A 22,194-nucleotide genomic window follows, 5' to 3' on the forward strand; every position below is an offset into this window, starting at 1 on the left:
AACAAAAGTAGTTTTTATTTTAAAATGTATGAAATTTAGTATAAAATGTGTTGTTATTAATAAAATTGAGACGTTTATTTGGAATAATAGAGTAATAATATTAATGTATGTAGTCAAAACTCTCTAAAACAGCTTTTTAGAGCTAACTGTAAACTTTAGTGGTTCTACTACTTTTAGTAGAAAAAGTACTACAAAATTGTTTTTAATTTAACAACTGTTCCAGTTATTTTGAAAAATTACTATAAGATCGTCGGTGGCTCAGGGGTCACTTGACTTGCAATTTACAGGTCTTGGGATCCCGCCATGTACCAATGTGTTTTTGTATTTCCTATTTACATATGTACATTTATCCGACGTTCTTACGGTGAAGGAAAACATCGTGATGCAACCTGCACATATCTGAGAAGAAATTCAAAGATTTGTGTGAAGTCAACCAACCCGCACTTGGCCAGCGTGGTTGACTATGGCTTAATCACCCCTAACTCAGGGCAGGCTCCGAGCCCCTCGGTGGGGACTTACAGTGAGCTGATGATGATTATAAGATCTATTTAAATTATCTATATTGTAATGTATTTTTATCATTAATCTAAAAGGAAAAATAATGAAAATTTAAACCAGACTTAACTTTTTTTCGTTAAAGATTTAAGTGTTTTGTAGCCAAGTTTATTATTAAAAACAAATAAGCATATTAACTTGTAATACTTAAATAGTAATAAGCTTTTATTAATATTAAAAATATGTAACATTTTAATAATTATATATTAAATTAAAATTGTTAAGAAATGCAAAAAAAAACGCATTTATTTATTTGTTAGATAGAGTAATTACTACATGATTTTTTTATTGGTATAAAAAATATCAAATAATATGTAAAGAGAATCTTATTATGACTGATATGTTGTATATTTGCTTTTATTTTTGTTGTAGTAAAATATATATTAATATAGTCAATCCTGGATAAGCGACAGTCCAAGAGATACGGATGTTTTTCTCGCTTATGGAGTTTTGATTTTACACTAACTTTAATTCTGGCGATTTTCATGAATCTGTGTGTTTTAAAATAATATATGAGTTATTTAAATCTGTTATTTGTTTTTTTTTAAATAAGTAATAACTTACTTATATTATAAATTCGAAAGTTTAGATGGATGTATGTTTGAAGGTATCTCGGGAACTGCTCAACGGATCTTTATGTAATTTGGTACAGTTGTAGAACATAGTATGGAAGAATACATAGATTATTTATTTAGTTTTTTTAATATGCTATATACCGCCTATCTTTATTTTAAGTTTATAAAAAAAATTACAAAATATCTAGGTAAAAAATTGTTAAATTTTTTTTTACCAAATTATTGATTTAATAAAAAATACTTTATGTATATATTTACAAATCTTCTGTACTCCATTTATATGCTTCTTCTTGTTGAGCTTTCCTCTTGCTTTGTTGGTCAAAGTATTTCTTTTCATAACCATTTGATCTGTCAACACCGTCCCAACGATAGCCGGGTCTTATGTTAAATCTATTCGGTGGAAAATTGCCCTTGTATTTAGGTTTCTCTGTAAAAAAGACAACAAATATAGTATTATAAATGATTCCAGGCTATGTTCTATATGTGTGCCAAATTTCATCATGATCCGTTCAGCCTTTCCGGAGATACCTTCAAACATCCATCCATCTAAACATTCTTATTTATTTTAGTAATATTTAAAATCAGCCAATTGGTAGAATATTTACATGGAATTTTTTTTTTCATTGTCAAACTAATAAATCAAGGTCACCGATAAAAATTTATCTTATTGTAAAAAATTTCCGAATATATTTTGAAAAATTATAATTCCTATGTAAAAATGTATAATCTATATAGAAGTTACTAATATTATAAATGTGAATATTTGTATGGATGGATGTTAGAAAGTATCTCCTGAACGGCTGAACGGATCTCGCTGAAATTTGGCATAGATGTAGGACATCTGGAAGAACACATAGGCTACTAAGTTTTTTTTTAATTCCTTGCAGACGGAGTCATGGGCGACAGTTACTAATGTGATACATACCAGGTGGCAACTCTCCTCTCTCTACTTTCTTCTCTTTGATATACCTCAGCATCGGATCTCCATCTCTTTCAACTCCTTTTAGTGTATCTTCCAGATCTCTGTCATCTCTATGTCTTGCTAAAGGTTTTGATGCTTCGTGCATATATTCTTGTATCTTAGCCTCTTGGGCTTCTACTTGTTTTATTCTGGAAAGATAAAAAAAAAAATTACAATGAAATAAAATTCTAATACAACTTTAACAGAAAAATGCATTTGTAGAAAATTGATTTTTTTTAGGCAATTGAAATACATTTTAAAAAGTAATTTATGTGTACTAAAAACCCATTGAAATTTAAAAAAAAGTTTTAATAACATATTAAATTTTAATCTTACCCTTTATTCCATCTTTTATATTTTTCATCCAACTCTTTTTGTCTCTCGGCTTTTTCTTTCTGTTTCTGTCTGTCTTCTGATGTCTCCCTTTTACCTAAGGAAAAAAAATGAAAACAAAGCTTTGTACATAAATCAAGTCAATAATGTTTTATTATATACTCAATACTACACAACTTTAAACATTCCTAAGTGTAGAATTAAGAAGAGAAATCTACACTTAAGATTTTCTTAATAAATAATAAGTAATTTTGACTACATTCAGAGTAATTTAATGTAGTTCTTTCTCATCAAAACTTAGCCATAGTCGCCATTTTGAGATTTTTATATCATACTAGCGGACCCGACAGACGTTGTCTGACAATTTGACACTGCGATGGTAGCGCCGTCTGTCGGATCCAATGTAAAACATTCCAAAATCAACAACTACTAATAAATTAAAAATTAATTAAAAAAACATTGTCCAGCGGACAAAATTGTGAATCTAAACCATTCCCAGATCCCCTTGAACACACACAAAAAATTTCATCAAAATCGGTCCAGACGTTTGAGAGAAGTTCAGTGACATGCACACTCACAGAAGAATTATATATATATAAAGATTAGCTGTCGCCAGCGACTTCGTCCGCGCGGGATTAAAAATATAAGTTGACCGATTCTCAGAGGTACTCAATATGCTCACAAAATTTCATGAGAATCGGTCAAGCAGTTTCGGAGGAGTATGGGAACGAAAATTGTGACACGAGAATTTTATATATAAGAAGATGACAAGCCAGGGGCCACCTCACTTCATCAATATAACAAAGCAACCACTGTCCATAGATATCAACAAATGCAGATGAGTTGCCTACTATTAATTGAAGGTGTGGGGATGCACAGAAAGATAATATTTCCCCTTCTAATGCATCCACTTCTCTGTCAAATCCACTTTGACACACATCCTTTCCTTATTAGAAATGGGTGGGAAGGGAAAGAGGACTAAATTTAATCCTCCGGGACTCACACTCATCAGACAACATGGAATGACTCACTTGAGGCATATCTTCTGTAAGGTTGTGGTATTGCACCGGGCCAGCTGACCCATTTGTGCAAGAGATGTTGATTTATCTATCACTTACCTTTCCTTGAAACTGCTTTGGCATTTCTTCCAGAAACATCATCGGTCATTTTACTGAATGCTTCCTCTTCTTTCTTCCTAAACATCTCACTCTCTTGCCTTAGTTGTATAGCATCTTGAAGTCCCGCTTGTTTTCCTTCTAAAGTTCTTGCCATTTTTTTATTAGATGGAGGAGGACTGTCATTATTTCTCTTATAAGTCTTTTCTCTATCTCTTCTCGGAGGAGACATGTCAGAGTCACTGTCATGTTTCCTTTTCCGTTTATCTTTTTGATAACTATCTTTGGAAGATTCATATCTCTCTGTATATTTTTTATCATATCTCTCTCTTGATTCTCTTCTTTTTCTAGGTGGAGATAGATCGGAATCTGGACTACAATTTCTGATTTTATTTGGTGAATCTCTTCTGGATTTCCGAGGTGATTTGTCAGTACCATTTCTAGTTTTTTGAGATTTTCTCGGTGGTGATAAATCAGAACTGCTAGATCTTTTTGAGTGCTTATTTTGTTTTGATTGTTTGTCAGATTTTTGTTTTTTATCCATTTTTTCAGTTCTCGGAGATCTATTCCTATTGTTAGTATCATCTATTTTCTCCCATCGACTTTGTTTTCTAGATTTCTCCCTTGATATTTGACTTTCTTTTCGCCTTGGAGGTGAAAAATCTGAATCGTAATTTTTATCATTCGATTTTGTTCTCTTTGGTGGTGTTTCTGTATTTCTTTTTCTTGGTGGACTAAAATCACTGTCACTATTCCGTCTTTTTGAATTCTTTTCAATTTCTTTGGCACCTTTTCGTGGTGGTGAAAGGTCAGAGTCAGTTTTCTTTTCATCCTCGGAATCGCTGTACATTTTACCGAATATTAACTCATTTTCTTTTTCAATTTCTTTGACATCTTTTTTGATTTCTTCAATTTGCAATTTACTGTTGAATCCATCATCCTTAAAATAAATGAAAGAGTATTGGAATCATTCCCTTTACTTTATAAACACAAGATAAAAAAACAAAGATTAAAAAGATTGATTTTGATAATAATAAAAGTGTGCATAGTTTATTGGGGGACTATGAAGTGCTTATCACAATTAAGAAAAAACTAAAGCAGCAATTTATTTTAATCTTACCAACATTATTAATGCTTATGTTTGGATGGATGGATGCTTGTTTGAATGTAATGGATCCCAATGAAATTGGAAATATATCTAGAACATAGTCTGATGCATGATTCGGCTGCTACCTCATCATGCACAATCGGCAACTCTTGGTTCAAGTGTAATGTGATGTTTTGTGCGAATGCCACCTAGTAATTATCAATTTATAAGACTTTGTCACTTGATGTAATTATGTAGTTCTATATCTCATGTTTTGATTGTAAAGAAACAACATACCTGATTGATAACTCGCCATTTTGAGGTAGTTTTAAATTGTTCCATCTTTTTAATTTCTTCTGGCCTCTCATCAATGATGCCAGCAATTTGCGGCGCATCTTCTCCATCATCCAGAATATCCAGTTCATCACCTTCTAGTGCTCGTAATTTGGTCAAATCTATGTCATCGTCTATTATCTTGAATCTGAAATATATGGTACAAAATTATATAAATTAAGCTAATAATTGAGGCATAAAAGTGTAAATTTAGATCTGTTAAAAGTGAAAATACCATATTTATTGTGGATTTTATATTATTGAAATTTATATGTTCAATTGCATTATTTCTCGAATCTAACCACATCAAACATGTATCTTACTAATATTATTACTACGAATGTTTAGATGGATGGATATTTGTTTGGACGTATCTTCGGAACAGCTCAACGGATTTTGGTGAAATCTGGCATAGATGTAAAACATAGCCTGAAGGAACACAAAGTCCACTTATCAAGTTTGTTTTAAAATCCGCGGGGATGGAGTCACGGGCGACGGCAAGTACAATATAAAAACATTTATAAAACTTACCCTTGTCCTTTCACGACTTTTTTCTTCTTCTTTTTTTTGATAGCAGTTGTTCCAGTTAAATACTTTTGTAAGTATGCCTTCTGGTCTATCGTTGAAGACATTTTAAATTAAGGTTTTATTTTAAAAAGTTTATAAATTCAAAAATATAATTATATGAACCATATGAAGTCAAACTTTTTTGTAAAAGGCATTTTTATTTTATGTCATTTGTCACTGTCACTTGGTTTGGACCAAAGAGTATATTAAATGGATCAGCAGGGTTGCCAGCCTGGTTACTGCATTAATTACTGTTTTACTATGAAATAAATAAAGTGTATTAAAATGTATATTTCTTGAATATTGTCATTGAATTAAATATTTACATCTAGCGGTTCAAAGTTTAATTTACAGAATAATTTTTTTTATTGATGTGAATTTAACTCTGAATATAAATTTAATACCACTCTTATTGCTGGAGCTACTTAAGTTTACTTGAAAATCAGTGTTACATGTTATTTTTTTAATTTATTTGACAAGAAAATCAGCATACTCAATCTCGATGGATTTTGTGGCAGAGGATATGCATGAGAAGGGCACCCCCCAATTCAGATATGACGGTCGATAGAGATGTATGGATAAGTGGTACAAACTATGCTGACCCTCTGTAGGGAAAAGGGCAACTTGGTGATATCAGATATTTTAAACGATTAAGTTGAACTTTGCTTCTAAGTTTTGGGTTCTGGTGATATAAGTGATGAAAATGTACCTATCAATATTTTGTTATATTCTATACGTAAAAAAACTTCTTAGGTGAAAAACACACAAAATATTGCTGCAACTGTATATTTGCTAAATTATCTAATTAAAAAAATCCGTGTCCAATTTCGCGCCAATTTTGTTTTTTTTTGGTAATATTCGTTACTTCTTAATTGTTATTGTTGTTATTATTGTTATCATCATCGTCATCATCATCTGGTCTGTCTCTCTGTAATTAAACGAAAATAATGATAAAGAAGAAAAGAAAATTTGGCTAATTTAATGTGACTTTGTATTGCCAGATACGGTTCCCTTAATTTACCCACGGTAGAAATAAGAAATATTTTTATTGCTGATAATTTAGGTCTTTAAAATTATGTAAAATATATTTAAAATTTAGTTACCAAGTAGCCATATACCTGAAAATAACAGGATTTTTGAAGACATAGTATCATTCATTATATTGGTTAAAGAATTTTTAGTCTATCGAGTAGTTTTTGAGTTTCTCCGGAACAAATATATCTTATAGAGTAAAACATATTAATGTAACTTTGCAGAACATTGCGAGCAAATGTCGTGCATTAATAGAACATGTAAAAGTACTTTGTGACGTCATAATGTGCTTCAGTTTGGATTACACATGAAATAAATTAATTCGGTGCTGTTCATAGTATCTTACTAATATAAATGCTAATATTTGGATGGATGTGTGTTGGAAGTTATTTCCAGAACGGCTAAATGGATTTGGCTGAAATTTGGCATAGATGTAGAACATAGTCTGGAAGAACAAACCTACTAATTAAGATTTTATAATTCCGCGCGAACGGAGTCAGGGGCGACAGCTATTATAAAATTTATTTTTTACTATTTATTTCGCTACTAAAATTAAAATACGTTTCCATAGACTATCATCTATCTATTAACTAAAACTTACGTAGTTATTTGGGTGCCCGTAGCCAGGATAATCCTAGAGGCAAAACGAGAATAATTAAAAAAAACACTCGACGTTTTTAACTGAAATTATTGTTTTATCTAACTAGAAGGTCAAATAAGCTGATCAAATTGTGTGACTATATCACGGTTACAGTGTATTTGTCTCAAAACTAAATAAAGAATACCACTAACATAAAAATAATGGATTTAAAATGATTTACTAACCGGTTTATATTGGTTCAAGTAGGGATGGTCGTACTATAAAAAAATATAATTAGATTTATACAGCGTGTCCAAATATTCAACAGTAAAAGGGTGATGGAGGTTTTTTACAAAGTCGCATGTGGTCAAAAGTTAAAATGTTCTAAAATTATAAGAAAACAGTAAATTACTAATATTTTGGTTTAATTTTTAACTTCAATTAATAGCTATGTTAGTTAGGTAGCTAATACAAAAAAAAAAACTGCAGGAAGATCTTCTTATTTGTAGCCACAGTGTCTAATCATATGGTGGATGGTATCAAATTACAAAAGTTAATATAACTTTTAAACAAAAAGAGATGGATTTTTTAAATATTTTTCCCCGTGAAGTTATCGATCTGGATATACACCATTTCGGTTTTATCGTTGAATTTTGGGACATGCTGTATATATATACATTATTTATAAAGGACTAATTTACATGTATTTTTATAAATAACATGATACATACCCTATCATTATAATAATGGTAAGGATGCTAAAAATACGCAAAAAATAAAATACATTACAAACTTCTTGACAACATCTCTATATAAAACATATCGTCATCCCTGTCTTTCATCTTTAATAAAACAGAGATAACAATATGTTGTAAACGGGGATTTTGGACTCGAAAACCCACAGTTATTGTTTTTACGGATTAAAGTAAAGTTATAAAAAGAAAAACAAAACTAAGATCTGATTACCTTATCGCCATTGTAATGATAACCTTCCTAAAATAAAAAGATTTCCATGATAAATGTGGTACAAATCACCTTATCCCTACTGAGGGTCGGCAGAATAGTACTCTTTCATACATCTCAATCAGTTGTCATATCTAAATTAATTCCCTTTATACTGTTAGGAAGGAAATCCGACAACGTGTCGGTGTATCACAACACTAGCCTTATTAAAATGTCGACGTTTATGTCCCCTCACTAATCAATCTGACACTTAACTTTGTAATGGAAGCGAGCCATTGGCGCCAAAGGATTCTAACTAATAATGTCTAAAAATATACGTACATCTATTTTTACACAATCCATCCATACATTTTGATTATGTTTTTAAGAAATTCATTGATTCATGAATTTATAATTTCGGTAACCAAGCTAAAGCGTGATTTTATAATTTTATCAAGGGGTTAATTTTTGAAGAAAGCTGTAGACATGAAAAAGTAACTGAGCTATTAAAAATTGAAGAACTTACTCTCTCGCCAAGGTGTTGGAATAACTGAAATAAGTAATATAATATTGAAGTTAATCTTACATCCTAATCTTACTTATTTTACTAATATTATAAATGCGAAAGTTTGGAGCGTCGGTGGCTTAGGAATTAAACACTTAACTTGCAATCTACAGGTCATGGGTTCAATTCCCAAAATGTACCAATGTGTTTTTCGATTCGATTTACATAGGTACATTGTACGTTGTTACGGTGAAGGAAAACATCGTGATGCTGCACATATGTAAGAAGAAATTCAACCAACCAGTACTGGGCATGGTTGACTATGGCCTATACACTCCTAACTTAATTTATTTAAATTAAACTTTATATTAACCTTATTATTAAGTGTCTGGTAATGTTGCTAAAAATTAAGAAGTAAACATAAATATTGTTTTTTTAATAACTTTATATAAAAATTTACAATGAACTTAATTGAAAAATATTTAAAAAATTTGATAGAAGTTGAAAATCTTACCAGTGGTGAAACTTGTGGTGCAAGCTGTAAAAAATATTTAAGAAATCAACAATAAGCAGTTAACTCTAATATTACGTATAGAACCATGTTGTTAGATTAATCTGAACTTAGTACTAATATAGTGCGACCAACTTATCTGGCACGGTAGACAAATATAGAAACTAAAGTACAATGCATTGATACCCCTTGTCAATCTTACTAATATTATAAATGCTAATGTTTAGATGGATGGATGTTTGTTTGAAAGTATATCCGCAATGGCTGGGTGGATCTCGCTGAAGGCATAGATGTAGAACATAGTCTGAAAGAACACATAGGCTACTAATTGAGGTATTTATAATTCCGCACGGACGGAGTCGCGGGCGACATCTAGTACAAAAATGAGCTACGGTCTCTTGAAAATTTTGCCATATCTTCTTCTTTTGGGTTACATTTTCTAAGTCTTAATATATTTTCAATATGTTCTGACACCATCGTCACCGGGCCAGATAAGTCAGTCTGACTATAAAGCTGTATTTGTATAATTACCAGATTCAATCGCGTATTTAAAAGTAGATTGTAATTGTTTTCATTCCGAGCGTTGTTTTGTTGGAATGTTGTTCGTTTAACCAAATAATGATTTTGTAAATAGCATATTATTTAAGAATGCCCTTAGAAGAGAATTCTATTTATGAATTTTACATTGATGTGTCGTTGAGTTTTTAAGTTTGAATTTCGAATTAACTGTGTTAATCTCAATGTACAGCGTGTCCCAAAATTCCAAGATAAAACTGTAATGTAACTTTTAAACAAAAAAAGTTGATTTTTTTTTGTATTTTTCCCCGTGTAGTTATCGATCTGGCTATACACCATTATAGTTTTATTGTTGAATTTCGGGACACGCTGTATACGTAAATTATGCGGCATTATATAGGTACACGGTAGTGCCCCTTCGACAAACTCCTTTAGTCTGGCGCCAGAACGCTTATATTATTAACTTATCAAGTCATCTACGTAGCCTAGTGCTGTAGCATACCGTAGCATGTACCCTCCTCTACGAAATGCTACAGCGTTCGTAGCACATGCCAAGTCTTATTTACTTACATATTTAAAATGAAGACTCTGAAAGTGAAATCTAAGTTATATTCTTGTTAATGAACTTATTTTACATTTAAAGTGAAAAGAATAAATGAACCAAATTGTCTTAAACTTTGTTTTTTGCTTATAAAATTTACAAAGCAAATTTCGTTGCATAAAAATATGACCTGTATCTTTAGTTTCCATAATTTAACTTTCGAATTGGGGCAATTACTATTGATACTTACTCCTAAATCGTAGACACGTGGGTTGACCTGAACAAAAAATAATACTTTAACTACAAACATAAAACACAATAATAAATTAACGTCAATGAAAAGTAGCAAATGTGTTTAAATACAAGAATGAATAAAACTCACGTTTCTAATTTTAGATGGACTCTGAAAAGAGTAAATAAATATATATATTTACTAGCGGACCCGACAGACGTTGTCCTGTCTACATGTCTTTAATTTGAATAAATTAATATGAAGTTAATATTTGATGAAAATTGTAAATCTAAACCATTCCCAGATCCCCTTGAACACACACAAAAAATTTCATCAAAATCGGTCCATTCGTTTGAGAGAAGTTCAGTGACATACACACTCACAGAAGAATTATATATATAAAGATAAAGATTGTTATATAATAGCTAATTGTCTAAAAGAAATTAATTTAATATTCGGATAAAGAATCCTAATGCTTACATATGCTACTTTTAGAACCTGAAAATAAAAGAAAGAAGATTTTAAAATATATTTTAATAGCATAAAAATATGGCATGATTCTCATCATCATCATCAGCAGACTATACGTCCCCATCGAAGGGAGCCTACCCTGAGTCAAGGGTGACTAGGCCATAATCAACCACGCTGGCCAAGTGCGGTTTGGTTGACACATATCTTTGAATTTCTTCTCAGATAATTGAATTAAATGTTAAAATAATTCAATTAAATTAATTTTTATGTATTTTTTTGTCCCCTAGGAACGTATCCCCTATAATCCCATATAAATTACCATTCCGTATTCCCGGTTTCTGTATTCGCGGTATATTTATGGAACGAATACCCCGCGAACTAGCTTTTACTATATACTTAATTTTTTTTTAATTTCTAATGTCTAGAGTTTTAAAAAGGAAAAGAACAATTATAGATAGACTTACTCCTTTGCCTTGATATTTCTGAAAAAAAAACGTAAACTTCGTGAAACAACTAACAATCTATACTAATACGCCCGGAACTCTGTTCGCCAAGGAATAAAAATTAAATAGTAGCCATTTCTCAGACCTACTGAATATGCATATAAAATTTCATAAAAATCGGTCAAGCCGTTTCGGAGAAGTGTAACTAAACATTGTGACACGAGAATTTTATACGTAAGATTATAAAGAGGAAAGGTTTGTTAGTTTACATTGAATAGACTCAAAAACTACCGCACTGTTTTGAATAAATTTACTATAGGCTATAGGCTATTTTTTTTTTAATTTTCTTAAAGTTTATTTTTAATTCCGCGCAGACGAATTCGCGGGTAAATTCTAGTGTTAATATAACTTTAGTTTGTAATCCTTAAAATACTTCAATATCTAAGTATTGTTACAGAATGTTCAATCGCTAGAATCCAGTAGTCTAACTTGAACGACTTGGATAACTTGACTCCAACTTTATATTGAATTATATACTTTGTACTAGAAGTATCGTTGAGCTGTATTAGTTTCGAAGTTCAGAGTTAAATTGTTCAATACAATATTTACTAATGGATTAACTGCGGGTTTATGAGACCAAAATCGTCGTTTGAAACATATTCTTATCTCTATTTTGTCTAAGTTAAAAGACAGGGACAATGATGTTTTATATAGAGATTTTTGTGTCGAAAACCCACGATTAATCTAGCATTTATAGAAAAACTAACTGTCGCCCGCGACTCTCATATACGCGGTAAAAAAAAAGATAAATAGTGGCCTATGTGTTCTTCCAGACTATATTCTATGTGTATACCAAATTTCATTGAGATCCGTTCTGCCGTTCTGGAGAGACCTTCAAAGAAACATCCATCCATCCAAATATTCGCATTTATAATATTAGTATGATGTAGTGTGTAAGACACTGTTTACTTAACCATTGTTTTAACCTTTTGAACGACGATGAATATATAAGGTAACTTACCGCGGATAATCGTTCCAATTCCTTAGCTAGTACATCTAGGTGAGAGTTCTAAAAGGAATAATATGAAATAAAAATTATGTACACCGTCTTATCACATACGATTAAGAAATCTAACTACAAACTGATTGAGCAACTAATATATTAATTTTACCTTCGCCTCGTTTGCATATGTATTCTTAGGAGTAACCTAAAAAAAAAAAATTACAGTGGTAGAGCCCGCTTTAACATCTTCGCACGAATCGGCCCGGCTCGCCCGGTGAAATACCACGACCACACAGAAGACAGGCGTGAAGTGGAAGCAATTCCGCGTTTCGTCTGATGAGTGTGCGTCCCGGAGGCCTAATTTAGTCCTCTTTCCCTTCCCATCCTTTTCTTTATAAGGAAAGGATGGGAAGTGGAAGTTGACTTTCCGGATGAGAGGATGCATGGAAAGGGAAGATATTTTCTTTCTGCGCATCCTCTCCTCCGTCGATTAAAGGTAGGCAACGCATATGCAATTGCGTATGTCTATGGGCAGCAGTCACTTCGCTTTTTCAGCGATTTCAGGTGGCCGCTCGCTCGTTTGCCACCTTTTGATATAAAAAATAGTAATCGAAAAAGTAAAAAAAAAATAGGAAACCGAAAAACAAATTTAAATAAGCGTACTTGTGGTCCATCTACGTCATATGACTCTTTAACCAATTCCTGAAACAAAAGAAAAACAACTCGTGCACAATAACAAGAGACTTGCAACCATGACGTCACCGAGATGGACAAACAAGAGTTAGCGTTTACCACTCTTAGCTGCTATATGTAGGTAAACAATGAAATTTCAAATTCGAGTTGTAGTCGGGTTTTGTTGCATTTGTCATTTATCTACCTTATTTATCTCTGACTAGCTAATTCCCGCGACTTCGACCGCATGGAGATTAAAAAAACTTAGTAAGTAGCCTTTACGTTATTCCAGACTATGTTCTACATCTGTGTCAAATTTCATCGAGATCCTTTAAGCCATTTTAGAGATACGTAATAATAAACATCCATCCAAACTTTCGCATTTATAATATGTCTATTATGATATGCCTTAGTTAATTAAAGTTAAAGACGACGGACGGGCAACTAAGTGATCCTAATTGGGTTCCGTTTTTACTCCTTTCGGGGTACGGAACCCTAAAAAAGTTTAAAAATTCTTAAAATGTCATGTTTAATTACCCTCAAAGCTCCAAAGTCATCGTTGTTGCGACGATCGTCGTTGTTCTGTGGAAACGATATAATATAAAAAGAAAACATTTGAAAGATGATAATATTTTTCTTTGTATATGTTTATCTGTAGTGGAAACCTACGGTTAAATATTTCTCGAATTTGAGATATTATTTACTTACATCATCGTCATCTCGATCTACATTATTCCTCTGTAATACAAGATGTATAATATTTATCAAATTCTTACAATGTATTAAAATAGGGTTAACAGAAACAAAATTAGTAATAGTTATTACATATTGGACTAGCGTTCGCCCACGACTCCGTCCGCGCGGAATTAAAAAAAAACTCAATAAGTAGGCTATGTGTCCTTTCAGATTATGTTCTACATCCATTCTGGAGATAACTTCAAACAAACAACAATCTTAACATTCGCATTTATAATCTTCTTATATATTATATAAAAGAAAGTCGTGTTAGTTACACTATTTATAACTCAAGAACGGCTTTACCGATATGACTGAATATTGGTGAGGAGGTAGCTTAAAGTCAGGAGACGGACATAGGATCCAATTTATTATTTTTTTTTTTAACTTATCTTTATATTCAGTTTTTTTATATATCCCCGCGGACGGAGTCACGGGCGACAGCTAGTTTATTTTTTATTTTTACATGGATTATTAGTGATTTGTTATCAGAAATCTTTGCATATTATAATAAAGGCTTTTTTAGTTTCATTATTATTTACTATGTTTTATTACTAATTGTCTATGACACGAAAAAGGGAGAAGATTAGTTTGAAAAATTGTCTATTCTTTGTACGCTTACCTGACCGTCATTTTCATCGACCAACTGTAATTAATAATTAAATATTGCCACTTAGAGTATGTTAAAGTATACTTAAGTAATTTATTAGTGTTTCTCATTGGAGTGTCTGTGAGTAATATAAAATAATCGTATTTCTCCAATATGATATTTATGTTGCTCATAACGAAAATTCCATTCTTTTTGCTGTTCTTTCTGTTTGTTTTTGTTATAAATCAAATGTTTTTTTTTTCATAAATTTAATATGTCACTTACCTTTAAACTTAATGTTTGTAATCTTCTACGATTTTGATTGTGCTGGAAGATTTTTTTTTTTATCATAAATCATATAAAAGTTTTTTTTTTTATATCATAAAGTGGCAAACGAGCGAGCGGCCACCTGAAATCGCTGAAATAGCGAAGTGACCGTTGCCCATACGCAATTGCATACGCGTTGCTTACCTTTAATCGACGGAGGGGAGGATGCACAGAAAGAGAATATTCTCCTCTTCCATGCATCCTCTCATCCGGAAAGTTCACTTCCACTTCCCATCCCTTCCTTATGAGAAAAAGGGTGGGAAAGGAAAGAGGACTAAATTAGGCCTCCGGGAGGCAAACTCATCAGACTGCTCGCGGAATTGCTTCCACTTCACGCCTGTCTTCTGTGTGGTCGTGGTATTTCACCGGGTGAGCCGGGCCAATTCGTGCGAAGATGTTAAAGCGGGCTCTACCACTGTTAAAAGTTCAGTGTAAAGACTAGAGTAAGCTTACAAATCTAGTGTCAGCCACCGATGGCTGACGTGGCGTACAACGTGCGTAATGACTTCTCAATCATGAAATAATGATAATCTAATTTTCATCATTAATTTTTTATCGTTACTCAGGGGAATTATCGTCTAAATTAATTCGTTTCGGGTAAAAATTTGTCGCTGACATAAAAATCTTCAAAGATCCTCGAGGGCTTCCAATTTTCTCTTTTAACTTTTAATGGCTGCCGTTTCCTAATTTGCTTAGGTTTGTCGTATTTCAAAGGCCCCTTTTTATTAAACGAAAATGAACAAAAGTTAACTTTTGTTTTATTTATTCTACAATTAAAATATAAAGGCATCATTATGATATTCTCCTTTCCACCTTAATATATATCTTTTAAAATTATTAATCAATAAATATTTCCCGCTTAATTCTTTTATTTATCTTTTATCTTTTTGTTAAATTAATTTTTATATATTTATTTTTATTGAAAACTCTACAGATTTTGAACAATAAGTATAATATATTAGTAAGTCACTCCTAACTTAGTTTAGGCTCCGAGCTCCACAGTGGGGGGGACGTATAGAAGCTGATGATACAGTACAGATATATAATTAAGGCATCATTATAGAAATTCCAGAAATTAACTAAGCATTTGTGATATAATGATAAATATTCCACAAACCTGATTATCATGATCGTCGTCATTATCATTGATCTGGAAAATAAAAACAAAATCATAAAAACTTCGCTGCTTTTCGGAGATCGAAATCCTTGTCTAAAACATATTGTTATCTTTATTTTGATAAAGATAATGACAGGGATGAAACTATGTTTTAGGCAAAGATATAACTTGGTCATTTGACATTTTCAATTGTACTAATATTGTTTAGATATTTAAATGTATAGATGGATGTTTGTTAGAAGCTATCTCCAGAACTATTATTCTGATTTCACTGAAATTCGCCATTCAGTTAGAAAGTGCCAAGAGTGAGAAAGAACACATAGGCTACTAAGTTATTTTTCATACTATACGGATGTATTACAGTTAGTTTAATATTATAATTTTAATAATAAATAGATTCTCACCGGTGTTGATACTACAACAGCTATGCAAAGACCAAATAAAAACAGACTCTTCATCTTTTTGTTTGAGACTACGATGCCAACAAACATATCTCTCTCATTATAAAGTCTGTTACTTAAAGCATGGATAATTGTCATTAATGATAACATAACTAAGCAATCAAGTGTGTAATCGAATATTATTCAAATGCCTTCTAATTATTTCGATTTTTAATTGATTTAAAATTGGTATGAAATTTCAATTTGGATAGTTAATTAGTTACGGATATACATTGACGCGTAGTTAATAGTTTAATTACAATTGAATAATTAAAAAAAAAAATTGTGACTGAATTACCATTGCTTGCGTTGAAGAGGTATTTACAGCTTCACTGGGCTTGAGGTGGCCGAGCGCAGATGGCACTTAGAACTTAGTTTCTTGAGATCTCCCTCAGGAACCTCGGCTCGGGCCGTTACTTCGTTATTATTAGCGGATTGGCAGTCACTTCCTTTCTTACGCATATCTTTTTTCACACAATCCATCCATATTTTATTCTTTCCCAAGTGTTGAAGCTATCCATATTAGTTCTATCCATAATTAGACAAATAATTATTTATTTCCGCTGTACCCGCGATTTCGTCCGCGTGAAATACTGTCTTTGTGCCTCGCAGTACTGGACAGTACTTGGACATTGCAACATAACTTTATTTTTCTAAAATAAACGTAGCCCTAGTTGCTCCTTATTACATGAATATCATCATCTACCATTTTTCCCAGAGAGGAATGCTTTATGTATACTCCGCACCCCGAGGGAGACGTGGTAGTTATGTGGAATTCTCCTCTATATCGGAGGCATACCCATTAAACCTCTCTGTTCCTCCAACGCATCGGGAAGGGGTCACGGGCACGCTTTCGCACTCGTCCGCGGCTCCGTCTGCGGACGAGTGCGAACGGTGATGGACTCCCCCGTATATCATCATCTACCTGCCAATTAGAGTCCCGTCAAAATCGATCCAGCTATTTTAGAGATTTGCCGGAACAGACAGAGCGAATTCTAACAAAATTTTAAATTTTATCTGTCTGTTTACATGTTGTAAAAATCGATTATTACAAACAGACACAACAATTTTATGTATATGTATATAAATTATCCAGTGGAAATTTACATAGACATACTCATTGTACGTAAATAAAACTTGGAAACTTTAAAATGTTTCAATTGAAATTGTTCAATGGCTTTTGAAACTAGTGCTGCCGTTTTCAGATAGCACTTGAAAAAAATATGAACGTTTTTTCGATTGACTTCTAGATTAGTGCTACAGTTTTATTTATTCATACACATTTCTATCAATGTCAGAATTAAAATATTGTTATATTAAAATCTTACCATCATTTAAAATTACCTGCTTAAATATATGTAGCTGTTGCCCGTGTCTTTGTCCGCGCGGAATTAAAAAAAACTTGATTAGTATTCTTCCAGACTATGTTCTATATGTATGCCAAATTTCAACGATATCTAATAATCCGTAGAGATACCTTCTAACAAACATCCATCTAAACATTCGCATTTATAATATTAGTAAGATTGTATCGTATGATGTTGCTAAATTGCTATACTATAATAATTTGTCCGTAGATTATTTTATACTATAAAAAAGCTAAGTTATTAACTCAATTTAAATTAAATTATTATTAAAGCATCAATAGCCTAATGGTTAAGGGTATAGATTTTCGATCACGAGGTCGGGGGTTCGAATCCCGCGATTCGACTATTATCGTAAACCATATCCTAGCACAAGCCTAGAGCTTAGTTGGAATGGTAAAAGAAATATTAGTAAATTTACAAAAAATCTACTATTATTTTTAATAAAAAAAAATTATCCAGAACAAAAACCAATGAGAAATAATATCTTTGTATAAAAATGTGATATTCAATTGTCGACAGTTGGATATTTAAATAAAAGGCGTTTGAATGTAAAGGAGGTTTGATTTAAAATTCAAAAAATAGAATAGGCGATGTGAAATCGGCGAGAGGTCGAGTCGGCAACGATCGGTGGTTGCTTAGCAACGCTCCCCGCCGATCGCACAGACCAACTTCACACAGAATAATTAATCGCTAAACAGTTTAGTTTGACGTCACAAATAATCTCGGAGTTAAGATTGATTGACGATAAAGCTGATCACTTTATTCCAATCATCATCATCAGCTCACTATACGTCCCCACCGAGGGGCTCGGAGCCTACCCTAGGTTAAGGGTGATTAGGCCATAGTCAACCACGCTGGCAAAGTGCGGGTTGGTTGACTTCACACATATCTTTGAATTTCTTCTCAGATATGTGCAGGTTGCATCACGATGTTTTCCTTCACCGTATGAACGTCAGATAAATGTATACATATGAAAATCGGAAATAGAAAAACACATTGGTACATGGTGGGATTCGAACTTGAGACCTGCAGATTGCAAGTCAAGTGCTTGACCCCTGAGCCACCGACGCTCCCGACTTTATTCCAAACATTTGTTTAATACTTTCTAAGAAATATTTTATCTCTTTTCTTTAACTGTATGCTGTATCTTCTGTCTCTTTCATGTAACAAAATGTACAAAGCGTTTTGTGAGACATAAGACGAAAAGCAGCTTACTGCCACCAAAAATGATGTTATTGTTATAAGTTGGGTTATTGTGAATGTTTGTATGGATGTTTAAAGTTATCTAACGGTTAAACGGATGATGTAATTTGGCATAGAGACAGAATATAGTCTGGAAGAACACATAGGCTACTAATTAAGTTTTTTTTTTATTTCCGTGCGGACGTAGTTGCGGGAGACAGCTAGTAATAATATAAAATTACTAACACATCTATTTAATATAACTTTTCTATTAAATATAATCATACAGATATATAACGTACAAAACACTTCAATGCTCTGTGAGATTCGCAGACGCTGTGTCGCCAGCGCGTGTTCTCTCGGGGCATCCACCATCATGTTATTTGTCTGTGTAAAAATATTACTCCTGCTATGTTCTTACCACTACATATATTATGTACATAGTAACTAGAATAATCGTATATAAGTTGCAAAGTTTTTTTGCATAAGGCATTTTTTTACATTTTAAAGACAATTTTTTCCACTAATATTGTTTTTCTATATGTAGGTGACGATCGCGACTCCGTCCGCACGGTTTTAAAAAAACTTAATTAGTAGCCTATGTTATCTTCTAGACTATGTTCTATATGTACGCCAAATTTCAGCGAGATCTATACAGCCGTTTTCCAAATACCTTCAGACAAACATCCATCCATCCTTCTATCCATACATTCGCATTTAGAGTATAAGTGAAATTGATTTAAATATTAATAACAGTAGTAAAGAAATATGGGCCTTTTTTATTAAAAGTAATCAATTAACTCTTCAAATACGTAAAGATTTGAGGGAAGGACATTTTCAAATGAATGCTGTCAGTTGCACCAACCGTCTAGCTCGGAGGTTTTTTCATCATTGACTACAGAGAAACGGACTAGGCAATGACGTTGTACTAAACAAATTCTGCTACTTCTCATGACAAAAAAATTTACATACACAAAACGAGCACACGGGCAAAATTAAATAACTTATTGTCCGTTTTTGACAGAGGGAATAAGCGCATTTAACAGGTCCTGTCACTTAAAGTTCAAAGAACTCGGAGGATTTTTTAATGGACGTAGCTCGGTTGAAATTCTACGGGGAAATTGGAGAGGATTAAATTGACGAGAGAACTTGTGTTTGACAGGAATTCTTGTAGGCTATGGTGTACGTTAAATTGAATTACATTAAAATTTACATATCATTAAGTTTTCCAGACTGTTAAGAATAAGATATTTTACTGATACTAAATGTCAATTCCATTGTGACTAAACTTAAAGACTAGGATCTATGCATCTGTTCCGGAGATAACTTCAAACATCCATCCATCCTTCTATCTAAACATTCGCATTTATAATATTAGATTATTTGATGGGTCTTTGTGCATAAAATAGTGAAGAACGACTGAAATAGTTGGCAAGACAAAGCCTTGAACATTATTAGTATGAATATAGGATCTCTTTTTCTGGCGACAATGCCTGCCAAATGGTGCCAATGAACCCGCAATATGTAATGCAACTTTTGTCTGACATATAGATTTTATTCTAGGTCAAAGGCCTTTATGAAAATGTTCTATTTGACATTATATTGCAAACACTAGAGGGCACAGTATTATTGATCCTAATATAGATAGAACGAGTATGTTTAAATTAATATTATAAAGAGGAAAGATTTGGTTTTTTATATTGAATAGGCTCCTAAACTACTGAACCTATTTAAAAAATTGTTTCACTGTTGGGAAGCTACACTATCCCTTAGTGACATAGGCTAGATTAATTAGTAATTTTTATAATTCCGCGCAGAAGAAGTCCCAGACAACTACTATATTGTAGAGATATTCAAATAATTCTCTTGATAAGGAAAACAAATAAATAAATAATAATTTACTTCCTAATACTATTAGACTATTAATAATAATTTAAGCAGTGCCTCAGCTGATTCCTCTTTGTAAATCTACACTAAGGGAACTCTTTTATTAAGTATTAAACGACTGAGTCACGTGCTTAAGTGAAGAAAAAATCTGTTACGTTTTCAGATGTGTAAAAAATAATAAAAGACTATAAAAGAAACAATAAAAATCTGTAAATAAAACTTTTAAATATAGAACTGTTAACAATAGATTTCGATTGGCAGCTATTTATTTTTAATCTTCCCTCGTGAGGTCCTCAGCCGGGCTACGGGGGTGGGATTCGATCCCGACATCCCAGACAGTACGTTCCCAGGAATTGTCGAGGTTGGTCGTATGTGTGTTTTAGTATAACATTGGTGTTTTGTGAACGATTTTTGGATTATTTTCAACATATACATTAATTGTAAGTATATAAATTTTATTAATTGTTTTACTGTCGTATCAATGTGTTTTAATGTATTTATTGTTTTTAGAATAATAATTAATGGAATGTAATCATATTGAAAATTGTACATTAAATAAAAATATGACAAAGAAATTTTTCATAGCATAAATACAATGTAATATTATAATTAGATTTAATAGCCATGTTAAAAATTAATTTCTTAAAACAAATGACAATAAATAAAATATGATAAGTAATTCCATTAAAATGTTGACACAAAAGCGAATTATTAAAAATTAAATATAATAATTATTAAAAATATAAATACCATTAAATAAAATTGAGAATACAGTATATATTTATATATAAATATAAATTTAAAAACAATAAATGTTAGAAAACGTGCATTAAGCTCGCGTTCACGTATAAAATATAGAGCTTTTAAGTTAAGCTTGAAAGCAATTTACACGGATTTCCTTAGATCCTGAATAAATTTATTTTCACATGTTTTAGACTTTAAATCTAATTTACTCTATAACAAATGTATTATTGAAATGTTTTTTATTACATTGTTAAGAAGGGTTGATTTTTTATTACGTTACAAGATCGATGACAATTTTTTTATAACGGATCAAAGAGAACGATGTTGATTTTGATTTTTTTTTTGAAAATTATATATAAGTACGAATTACTAATAAAATGATGAAATATGAATAATATTTTTCGATCTTACCGATAGAAAAAGTTAAGTTCGTGTTTAAGTTGATTATCGATAAAACACGAATAAAATTGCATTTTCTAAAAATGATTCCTAGTTAGATCGATTTATCGCCCCCGAAACCCCCTATATACCAAATTTTATGAAAATCGTTGGAGCCGATTCCGAGATTCCAATTATACAAGAATTGCTCATTTAAAGATATAAGATAAGATATATAAGATTAGTGATATTTTTTATTTGTACCTTCAATTGTTGTCCAAAAGAGCTTTGCTAAATTCATATCTTCCTCTACAGAGTTATTGAAGTGCAATATTATGTTTACGTTAATTAGCTATTTTTATATAATAGAAGTTAAAAAAAACATATAATTTACATTATTATAAAAAATGGTAAAAATATAAAAAATATTTTTAAATGAGTTCAGCACAGTAAG

General features: G+C 31.9%; 3 protein-coding genes across 3 annotated transcripts in view; 1 reads left to right on the forward strand and 2 right to left on the reverse strand.

Annotated features, from left to right (window-relative positions):
- Positions 1-1,323: 1,323 nt before the first annotated feature.
- On the reverse strand, positions 1,324-5,676 carry LOC106125827 (BUD13 homolog). Its single transcript, XM_013323217.1, has 6 exons — positions 5,491-5,676; positions 4,924-5,107; positions 3,543-4,479; positions 2,428-2,521; positions 2,056-2,240; positions 1,324-1,557 (listed from the first exon to the last, which is right to left on the reverse strand). Exons 1-6 carry the CDS (start codon positions 5,589-5,591, stop codon positions 1,385-1,387), a joined length of 1,674 nt encoding a protein of 557 aa, XP_013178671.1. The 5' UTR covers positions 5,592-5,676; the 3' UTR covers positions 1,324-1,384.
- A 6,762-nt stretch (positions 5,677-12,438) lies between these two features.
- On the reverse strand, positions 12,439-16,245 carry LOC106125706 (uncharacterized). The gene is made up of 8 exons (XM_013323006.1): positions 16,147-16,245; positions 15,743-15,775; positions 14,584-14,625; positions 14,332-14,355; positions 13,683-13,712; positions 13,512-13,556; positions 12,966-13,004; positions 12,439-12,507 (listed from the first exon to the last, which is right to left on the reverse strand). The coding sequence occupies exons 1-8, from the start codon at positions 16,231-16,233 to the stop codon at positions 12,454-12,456; spliced, it is 354 nt and encodes a 117-aa protein (XP_013178460.1). The 5' UTR covers positions 16,234-16,245; the 3' UTR covers positions 12,439-12,453.
- Positions 16,246-20,989: 4,744 nt separating this feature from the next.
- Positions 20,990-22,194, forward strand: part of LOC106125714 (IQ calmodulin-binding domain containing protein igloo) — a 54,775-nt gene continuing 53,570 nt past the window's right edge. Inside the window, exon 1 of the mRNA XM_013323013.1 lies at positions 20,990-21,058. The gene's annotated coding sequence lies outside the window, so the exon portion shown is untranslated. The remainder of the gene's footprint in view (positions 21,059-22,194) is intronic.

The sequence above is a fragment of the Papilio xuthus genome, unplaced genomic scaffold, assembly GCF_000836235.2.
Source record: "Papilio xuthus unplaced genomic scaffold, Pxut_1.1 DF825783.1, whole genome shotgun sequence".
Classification (NCBI taxonomy): domain Eukaryota; kingdom Metazoa; phylum Arthropoda; class Insecta; order Lepidoptera; family Papilionidae; genus Papilio; species Papilio xuthus.